Here is an 11,135-nt window from a genome sequence, read left to right on the forward strand (position 1 = left end):
GATGAAATTCGGGGGTCGAATGTTTACTACCAGTGGATAGGATATATGTCTGGCAATCCATATCTGACCAGAAAAGGGTCCCTCGACCGGCTCATTTTAAAAATAAATTGGCGTGTTTGAAGACACCGTCGGGGGGAGCAGATTCATCACCTCAAACAGCAAAATAGCCCTAATCCTTCCGCCAGTCAGAATATAGTCCAGAATTGGTGATATTTCTTCCCAATTTGGGAAAAGGAAGTTCAGTAATTACCAAAAATAGAATCAGTGTTAGATGGACAATCATATGCATACACTTTGTCAATCAGCCATATCAAAATAAAAAAAATAGCAATGGGTTGGCTCGAATGAATATCTATGGCCTGCCTCTAGTGATTAGGCCCGTGAAGCCATGAGCTGAGAGAGTGAAATATCAGTGTACTTGTACAGGCCCTTCTACTTTTTATAAATATTTCTTGTTGCTTTTTTTGTTAAGTTAATTTTTCCTGGTGTAGAGATAAGTTTCAGTTCTAATAATGCACTTCAAATACATTTTGGAGTGTCTGTTTGAGGCGTTTGGGGCGATTTCACCCTGGCCCCAAAATGCTCGCAACGACAATACGGGGGCATGATGACCCCTAAATTTTTAAAAACTTATTTTTCTATTGAAAATTATCACAAAATTCACCAAAAGTGTGCACGAAAGCCTTCGTATTTCACTTTTAAAACTCCGAAAAGTGCCCAAATGACAAGCTTGGTCGCTTCGCTGTAGAAGGGCCTGTACAAGTACACTGATATTTCACTCTCTCAGCTCATATGCACTTGATCGACTTCCATCGAGGATTCGGGCTAAATTCCGCCCGCCACTTCCGGGGACCAACCAACGTAGTATTTCGATGAAGAGCACTCCGTCGATTCACCGGTTGTCCCTACCGTACACGCGCGCCTATGGGGATTGTGAACTGTAGGAAAAATCGTATAAAATTACACTTTTTGATATTTCTACGAAGACGAAGTTATATAGAAAATGAAGAATATTACAATCAGACCATATCCCTAGAAAATTGCTTCAAGAAATGTCATTATGAAGAGGAAATGGACAAAAATTTGTGAAGAAAAATCACGAAAAAGGAAATCGCATCATGAATATTCATATCATGGGCGGTCCCACATTTGCATGTTATAGCGAGTTTTCCATTATTTAATAAATAATGGCATTATTTAATAAATAATGGCATTATTTAATAAATAATGGCATTATTTAATAAATAATGGTTATTTGTATATAAATAATGATTATTTGTATATAATGGCAAACTGTAAAAATTGTTTATAAATAATGATTATTTATAAATAATGGGATATTGAAACAAAATTATTATTTATAAATAATGAAGTAGATATTTCATTATTTAACAAATAATCTTTATTTATAAATAATGGAAAACTCGAACATTAAATAATGATTATTTATAAATAATGAGAATAATGGTGCACTCGAAAAAATTATTTATAAATAATGAAGTAGCCGTTTTCATTATTTAACAAATAATCATTATTTATAAATAATGGAAAACTCAACAAATTATTTATAAATAATGAAAAACAAATAATCATTATTTATAAATAATGAAAAACAAATAATTTTTATTTGTAAATAATGAAAAACAAATAATCATTATTTATAAATAATGAAAAACAAATAATCATTATTTATAAATAATGAAAAACAAATAATCATTATTTATAAATAATGAAAAACAAATAATCATTATTTATAAATAATGAAAAACAAATAATCATTATTTATAAATAATGAAAAACAAATAATCATTATTTATAAATAATGGAATGTCGAACTATTATTATTTACAAATAATGAAGTATTACTTGGAATTATATATAAATAATTAGAAATGATATTTTATATAATAGTAGTTATTTACAAATAAAATGTAAATTATATATAAATAAAAGTTATTATTTAATAAATAATGATTATATAACAAATAATTGTTCTATATAATATTGGTACATTCGGCGCCTCATAAGTATATAACCAAACAATATATGCGAGCGCGAAGCGCGAGCAGAAAAAAATGAGATTTCAAACCTAAAAACGGGACACTCTCTTCATGCTTTGTAAATCAATAAAAAAATTGGGTATAATTTGATATCTTCCTACATTAATGCGAGCGCAAAACGTGAACAGACAATTTTTGATGTTCTGGTCTGAAACTGGATATATAGGCTCATAATGATTTAAATAGAGAACAAGCTGCATATCTGAATAAACATGCGTGCGCGTATTTAAGATTTTGACCTCGAATCTGGGCATTCTAAATACCTTTTTACATCATGAAAATCAATAAAGCGAGCGCAAAGCGCGAGCGTAAAATATTTGATATTCCGATCTGAAAAAAAGGTCAATTTAAGGACGTTCCACAATTATGTTTGTGCGCATCACGGTCTGCGCATATTTTACACTCTGCGCGCTGACGTCACAATGGATGAACTGGTGATTTAATCAGCTGTCTCCTTATATCTGCACTAACTGATGTGTTATTTTATGAAGCTAATAAACTGGAATTATTCCATGGATCATTTTTTTAATCCTCTACAATTTCAAAATAGTTTCTCTGTAGTGCTGCAAAGTATGATGAATATGACCCTGAGTTTGAATATATGGAAAAGTGGTTCGGAATTTTCCCTCACATAGATACTGCTTTTGGCGCATTTTCGGGTGTTTTAAGAAGCAAAATAATTTGCTCTAATAAGAGTGCTGATAGTTTGAAAACAAGCACATAAACCCATATTTTTTAATTTTTGCACCTCTTATAGGTATACCTCCCTCTACAACTTTGCAAAGTTTGGTGAAAATGACATGGGTTTTAAATAAAGTGCAGCATTTATTTTACTTCTCAAGTTTGTTATTGAAATTTGAAATTTTTGAGGTTGAGTATCTTTCCCGAAATTTCTAAGAACTGAGAGTGTTGTTAGACTTAAATGAGCAAACAATTGACAGCAATATAGATATATTATCCATCTTACGGATACAATTAATAATCATATTGCAAATATGATGACATTTTCATGGATTTTGACTGAGTAATAGGGCTTTGTGACCTCGTGAGGTCTAAACATGCCAAATTCTTTTGGATGCGCAATTCTTAAGAACATCATCCATTATGGCTTAACTTTGAAGCTCTATAGCAAAAAATCAAGAACATGGACCCATGTTATTTATTGCATATTTGGAATATTCATGTGCTAAAGTAGCCATGTGCAAAGTATGATGAAAATGACATGGAATTTCAATGTTTGGGACAAGACTACGGAACCATTCGCATTTTAGACGGTAGACTTTTGCTTGTTTTCGGTGCATTTTGGGCTGTTTCAAGCCAACTCGCAATACTTTGGACACTGATAATTTGAGAACGAGCACATGGACACCATAGTTTAAATGTCTTAACTTCTTCAGAATATATTCTTCTACAAATCTAGAGAGTATGATGAAAATGACAATGATTTTGAATGTTTGGGAGCAGGACTAAGGAACCATTCGTATTTTAGACATTTTGGACGGTATTAGACTTTTGCCCGTTTTAGGCGTATTATAGATTGTTTCAAGTCAACTCGCAACACTTTAGATACTGATAGTTTAAAATCGAGCTCATGGACCCCATGTTTTTAATACTTTAACGTCATCAGAATATATTCTTCTGCAAATCTAGAGAGTATATGATGAAAATGACATGGATTTTGAATGCTTGGGAGCGAAATATGGAACCATTTGCATTTTAGAGGGTATTATACTTTTTGCTTGTTTTCGGCGCACTTTAGGTGGATTTCAATATTTTCAAGCCAACTCGCAACACTTTGGACACAGATAGTTTAAAAACGAGCACATGGACCCCATATTTTTATTTTTTTAATGCCTTTAGAATATATTCCTCTACAAATCTAGAGAGTATGATGAAAATGACATGGATTTTGAATGTTTTGGAGCGAAATATGGAACCATTTGCATTTTAGTGGGTATTAAGAGACCTTTGCATATTTTCGGCGATTTTTAGGCGATTTTCAAGCCAACTTGCTACACTTGGGACACCAATAGTTTAAAAACAAGCACTTGGACCCCATATTTTTTATACTTTAATATCTTCAGAATATATTCTTCTACAAATCTGGAGAGTATGATGAAAATGTCATGGATTTTGAATGTTTGAGGGCAAAACTACGGGACCATTCGCATTTTAGACGGCATTATTAGACTTTTGCACGTTTTGGGCGCATTTTTGGGCAATTTTCATGCCAACTTGCGTCATTTTGGACACTGACAGTTAAAAAACGAGCACATGGACCCCATATTTTTAACTTCCCTACACTTTCGATATGCATTCCTCTAAAATTCAGCCGACTTTGACGAAATTGACATGGATTTTGAAAAAAGTGCAGCTCACAAAATACTTTTTTAATTTTTGAGTAGATTCACGTCTTTGAAGATTTGTTTTTTTCCGAGTTTTTGCACCATTCTTGCCAATCGAGGACGCTGCTGACTCAAAATAGATATAGTTTTACCAATTAAAAGACTTTCTCTTACTTTGGTATACACTTTGTTATATATCTTGGAAATTTGATGAAGTTCGATGCGGTATCCACTGAGTAAAGATGATTTAAACTCATTTGGTGAATTCGTGAGGTCTAAGAGAGGCATAATTCTCTTGATTGCGCAAGATTGCATATCATTCAAATACGGCGACTTTGAAGACCCGTAGAAAAAAAAATAAGCACATGAACCTATATTATTTTTTGTATTTTTATAATGCATAGATACCAAAGTAACTCTTTGCAAAATTTGGTGAAAATGACATGGACTTCATTTTAACTGTGGAACGTCCTTAAGCTTTGCATTTCAAGCACTTTGTAGGAAAATTGTGAGGTGGATATGAATCACAGTTAAAAAGATCTGATATGTTTCATTATTATTACTTTGAGTTTTGACATAGGACAGGGACATTCTAAGAACATTATGTCATCATATGAAAATGATCTTCCTATTTCTCTTTCTAAGCGGGAGATGAAACTTGTCGATATTTCATTCTTAAAAAGGGTCAAGTTGATTATTAAATTAATATCTAATTTATCAATCTAATAAGCCTAATGAGAACGAGAAATCTGTTAATTTATTATGGCCTGAAAACTGGACATTTAAAGCACTTTTGTAATTATGAATAAGATGCATGAGTTACATATTTTCAACAATCAATGCGAGCGCAAATCGCGAGCCGAAATGTTTGATAAACTGTCATGAAATGTGAATTTTAAGTAGTTTGTTATAGAATTAATATTGAGATATACATATCAAATCACCAATCAAAATGCGAGCGTGCAGCGCTAGCTGTTACGTTTTGACAATGTGACCTGAATAGGGATATTTGAGAACTTTATGGAATACAGGAAAATAATAGGTACCTGACCAATCAAATTTTGCAAGCACGCAGCGCGAGCAGAAAATGTTATATTCAGAAGATGAAACATACATTTTTACAGAGCACTTAAACAAAAATCAATTTGTAAATCAAACAAAATAATGAAAGTTTGATTTTCGAGCGGAAATATGTTTTGTATATTGACTTCAAAATTTGATATTTAAGCTCCGTATTGAGCTAGATATATAAATCACCTAAAAGTCAATGCGAGCGCGAAGCGCGAGCGAAAATTTTATACTGTTTAGTGACATGATATATTTTTTAAACTTATTTTTCAAGTCTTCCCCTCATCTTATTTTATTTACTTGTCTTCCTCCTTCTATGTTTCCCTTTCTTTTTTCTCCTCACTTTTCCCTTCTTTTTCTTCCCCCCCCCTCTTTTTTTTGTTGCTCCGCCAATAGGGGGGCCCGGGCCCCCCTGGATCCGCCTATGGGGTTAGAGGTTATGCAATGGATCATCAATATATGGCACCATCAACATGTCCGACCCATTCATAATTGGAATGGGGGCGGTGGCTCAACTTACCCTAGGCTCAACTTACCCTGCCTTCCCATAATCTTATTCCAAGATAAGACCGCATCATCAAGATGGAGGAATATGTCAAAGCTGTGTACAGGTGTTAAAAAGATACACAAATCGAGGGATGTGCTCAAGTGGATCAGGTCAACCATGGACCTACTAGTAGAGACAAACTTTGAGGATGTCATTCTTTGGTAGCCATTATGGTGATGTGTTCCATTCTCCCTACTTCACCTTGGTAAACATTACCAGACCTCTTGGGAGTGACGTTACACGCCCATTTGTACACGTCATCGATGAATTCAGCTTGGTGTTCCACAGGGATGTACTTTGTCGGATAAAACACGCAACGTATTTGTTCTGTATATATTGTGAATATAAACGCCGAAAAAAAATTAATGCACAGCAGAATCATATTGGTCTATATTTCATGCTTATATCGTCCAAACTACCACAAACGAGTTATACAATACTAATAGGCCTATATCATCATCATCAACAACAACAACAACAGCAGCAGCAACAACAACTACTACCATGACTACTACTACTACTACTACTACTACTACTACTACTACTACTACTACTACTACTACTACTACTATTACTACTACTACTACTACTACTACTACTACTACTACTACTACTACTATTACTACTACTACTACTACTACTACTACTACTACTACTACTACTGCTACTACTACTATTACTAATATTACTGCTACTACTACTACTACCACTACTACTACTATTACTACTACCACTACTACTACTACTACTTCTACTACTACTTCTACTACTACCACTACTGCTGCTGCTGCTGCTACTACTACTACTACTACTATTACTACTACTACTACTACCACTGCTACTTCTACTACTACCACTGCTACTGCTAATAAAGAGTGACAGTAACAGTGATGATGATGATGATGATAATAACAATGATTACAATATATTTCTATAGCGCACAATATGCATTGTGTATAAACGCTGAAAATTACACAAAAAATAAAAGAAGAGACGAACCTCACATTCCGACTAGGATTATGAAATGTTTTTTTTTTGCATAAATATTAACATTGCAATGAATATATCGATATGATACGAATAGGCTAATACGTAAAGTACCCCCTCATGCGGTAAACACTGATCTCACCATACCCCATTGTATCTTTTGATTTCTAAGAACTAAACGCATCCGGCATGTCCGGGTTCCTGCAATGTCACCTGATCGCCCCCATTTTTTTTTTGGTAAATCACTTTCTGAACTTACCTTTTACGTTACTCTCCTTCCATTCAACCCAAGGGTCTTGCTTCACCTCTGAATGTCTAATGACGAAACCCACTGATCTCATAAGGTCTAGAAAGCCCTCAGTACTTTTTGTTGGAAACACCTCGTAGTCGCGATTCTTGAGACAAGTGATGTATGTGACAAAAAAAAGGTCATTAGCTGAAACAAAGTATCACCATTTTAAATTCATTTTGAGAGAGATTCATGCTCCTCTTCTTTACGCTACGCATTTATTTTGATTTGATTTTAATTTATTTCTGCATTGACACCACATATAATATGTACAGAGGTAATTAATATATAACATCTCAACATTACTGCGGTCGTAACATAGGCAATGAAACATAACATACATTGTAAAATTAAAAGCTCTTCAATGTGCTAAGATAGCCATAACATTTACATGATGTGTGCAACATACGGCGTAGGTACCCCTTCCCGTCTTCCTCAGCTGAAAGGCCTCGGTTTATTTCCTTAAGAGAAGAGTAATTGAGCAACGTATTTCGGCGTTTGGGAGATAAGAAGATCATTGAGTGTGAAAGTCAACAAGTTGATTGCTTTCGCTGAGTTTGGGGTTCTATGTCTTGGAAAACTTAGCAAATAATTTGGTAGATATTCTCTCTCAGGTACCAATTGATCTTTTAAGTAGAAGAGGTTAAAATACGAGATAAAGTCGATTGCAAATGAAGAAAAATGCAAAGATTGAAGAGATTTTAACTCCGTTGAGCCGGGTGCCATCATAGATGTTTCCAGCTGTAGTCAGCCTTGAGTGTTTTGGATAAAGTACATGCACTGGAAGGATAACAAATTTGTTTACTCCCAAAACATCATTATAATTATATTTTTAATCATAATGAAATAATTTGCAAAACATCATATAAATTACAAACACATACCCTCTCACGCATATATATTTACCTGTAGATATTGACACCATTTTGGATGTTTTCGAATCCATGAGTCCCATGTCTCACCGTAGGAACTCCATTCCGAAAAGAGCTCCGCATGTGTAACGAAGTTTAGAACAAATATACCCCCTGGTTTTAGACATTGGTAGACATTCTTCAACACATTCTCCTTGTCAGAGCACCAATGCAAACTACACATGCTCAGGATTTTGTTGAACTTTTCCCGCCAGTCGGTAAGATGAGAACCAAACGTCTGCGCGTCCTCTTGAAAGAATCGTATATTGGGCCCTGAGTTTTCAGTCCTAGCGAATTCTATCATTCCATGAGAGATATCTAAGCCTGTACAAAGAAGAAAAAAGTAGTACAGCATCTCCAAGATAAACATGATCACCAGCAGAGAGGAACAGTACGCCAATCAGAAGATTCTTCAGTAAAAAGATGGAAGGAAATTAATGCAAAACATGTAAACATGCAGGCATGATATGAAAATGATATATATTAACTAAGGATTTGTGTAGAAGTGACATGTCCATGGTTTTAATTTTGGTTATCCCAGTATCCCCACAGTTTACACAAGAGGGGGGGGGGGGGTGGTAGATTAAGCAGTGACATAATTTACAATCTGTAACTGAAATGTGCAAAAAAAATCGAACTCCCCTTCTCCGTTTTCGTACTAACGGTAAGTCCACTGCTAACAAGTCTGTCGAAATCAAGTTTTTCATAATCTAAAAAGCTCGTATCGGATTTTTATTTTCTTTAACGTGGAAAACTCTCTTTTCTACACCAAGAGCTAAGGCTGGGGTGCTCTGGGTGCACCGTGACTCTCCCTCTGAGGCAGAGGAGTTCCGACACTAGCAAGCAAACCGGAATTTGTACCCCTTCTTGCTTTCAATAGCTGATTTCCAAAAACTTCAGTTCCACCTCCCCAAGATGCGCGCCCCATACCACTTTAGTTCCACCTCTCCATGCTCAAACCAGCCGAAGCCCTTAATTGTTTACTCCCTGTGAAACTACTTCGTACCGGATCTTTCGTCTTCGGGCCTCCAATGATGTTTGTAATACAGACGATCGGAGGCAACAGATCCCTCAAAAATTTCGCTTCGCTCCTCGTAGAGGGCACCGGAATTTTATTTATTTATTCATTTATTTATTTATTCATTCATTCATATATATTTTCTTTTTTTTTATTTATTTATATATACATGTATATATATGTATTTATCTATTAATTTCTTCATTTATCAATATATTCATATTCCACAAGCACCAAAATACATTTCGTAATAAATCATTTCCATTGAAAAATACGTCAACTGCATAGCATATGCAGTTTTGAGACGTACCAACAAAATAAAAAAAAGTGGAGGAGCCCACTGAAAGGCAAGCTTGTAAAGATGTAGACCCCCTTTCGAAATTTTATACAAGGGTAATATTATATACATGTATGCAAATGTACTGGTATATAAAATGTTGGAAAAAACGGGGATGGCAGGAATGTTTTACTCACCGGTAACTGAGTTTACACGAGGAGACAGCATTTTACACAACCTGCCAGAACCACATCCAACATCGAGCACGTCGTCGTTTTCATCGAAATCGACCCATTTCAAAGCTTCGTCACGACATCGATTCTGGGAATAAACCGAGCTAATGGCATCGTAATCTTGTGCCAACTCTTTTGTATCAGTGTTCATTTTTACTCGCTTTTTTGAAATATTTACTGTTCAGTGCTGCAATGACAATGGGGTTGTTACTAGTATGACTAGAAGCAAACATGGCATAGGTAGATGTTGGTCGCGTGACATAAATGCTTACATTGTACTCTTTTATTTTCCGCAAAATGTGCACGTTATGTTGATCTTGTGTTAACCCCATGACCCTAGCTGAACTAAAAGCATGGTTGATCGAGCCTTCTCTGTTCTTGCCCCAATCCAATGGACTGCTCTCATACACAGTCAAGCCGCAGCGCCCGCACAATCGCACGTATTTATACAAGTCGTATATATATGCACGAGACTTTTGTCGCTGCATATGTAATGAGCAATGACAGACCTGGATTCGCAATAGAATAACTCTAGAAAGAAACGACACATTTTCATGAAATCTTCGGGGTTATGGAGCTAAAACTATGAAATTTTATTTGTCCAAAGAAAAATCTTAGATGAATTATAGAAATACTTGAAAATCTAAGAGATTTATCGGAGGAAAATGTGTATTGTTACTCGCTTACAAAACATCTTGAAAATTAAGTTCTTTAAACACGATTCACCGAAATAATTGCTTCAGAGTCTCAAGAAACCTTCTTTCTAGTAAAAACTACCCAAAATGTAATATTCTACGATCTTTACCAGTCAGGAGCTAGCAAAATATAACCAGTGTTCCAAAATGGCTGAAGGAAAAGTTTCTCGCCGTACGAACGCGATGTTTTGATCGGCATCTCGCCGGGGGTTCCCCCACAATGCTTCATACGAGTTCCGTATAACTGCAAGCGAGGAAAATCACTACCCTCCTCATCACATTCTTTCTCATCATCATGAGCATCACTTTACCACTAGCTCCAACTTAATCCATAATGTACATTTATTGAACCTTAAGACAATAATCAAGCATGTGAAGACCGAGTTTACTATTGTTCTTATGAACCGTTCTCCATTCTGAAATACCGAGCGCCGTCCTAGAGTAGTCTGCAGGCTCAGACCCTGATTGAAACTTTGATCGACAAGTGTGTCTCCACGCAAAGACTAGCACATACAAAACTTGCTGAGAGGGCCTTCAGTATACAACGCATGAGTAGGCTGCGATTCAGACCCTTTACTCGAGTGAAGGGTTTGCACAGCAGACTAGTTCTCGAGGGCGGAAGGCCTCACTTTTAAAGTCTTTCTACCTAGGACTCGGTCGAGGATTAAAACCCATTACATCCCGTTCTTGAGGCGGGCGCTCAAC

General features: G+C 35.5%; 1 protein-coding gene across 1 annotated transcript; it reads right to left on the reverse strand.

Moving 5' to 3' along the window:
- Positions 1 to 3,977: 3,977 nt before the first annotated feature.
- On the reverse strand, positions 3,978 to 10,886 carry LOC129258487 (juvenile hormone acid O-methyltransferase-like). The gene is made up of 4 exons (XM_054896747.2): positions 9,700 to 10,886; positions 8,203 to 8,531; positions 7,267 to 7,402; positions 3,978 to 6,347 (listed from the first exon to the last, which is right to left on the reverse strand). The coding sequence occupies exons 1-4, from the start codon at positions 9,884 to 9,886 to the stop codon at positions 6,172 to 6,174; spliced, it is 828 nt and encodes a 275-aa protein (XP_054752722.2). The 5' UTR covers positions 9,887 to 10,886; the 3' UTR covers positions 3,978 to 6,171.
- Positions 10,887 to 11,135: the final 249 nt, after the last annotated feature.

This window comes from Lytechinus pictus, chromosome 4 (assembly GCF_037042905.1).
Source record: "Lytechinus pictus isolate F3 Inbred chromosome 4, Lp3.0, whole genome shotgun sequence".
NCBI classification, from domain to species: Eukaryota; Metazoa; Echinodermata; class Echinoidea; order Temnopleuroida; family Toxopneustidae; genus Lytechinus; species Lytechinus pictus.

Coding starts and splice junctions, on each gene's coding strand:
- LOC129258487 (XM_054896747.2), bottom strand. CDS start 9,886: ATGAACACTGATACAAAAGAGTTGGCACAAGATTACGATGCCATTAGC. Junction 7,403..8,202: donor AATGGTGTCAATATCTACAG/GTAAATATATAT, acceptor ACTTGTCTCAAG/AATCGCGACTACGAGGTGTT. Junction 6,348..7,266: donor GAAGGAGAGTAACGTAAAAG/GTAAGTTCAGAA, acceptor CAATATATACAG/AACAAATACGTTGCGTGTTT.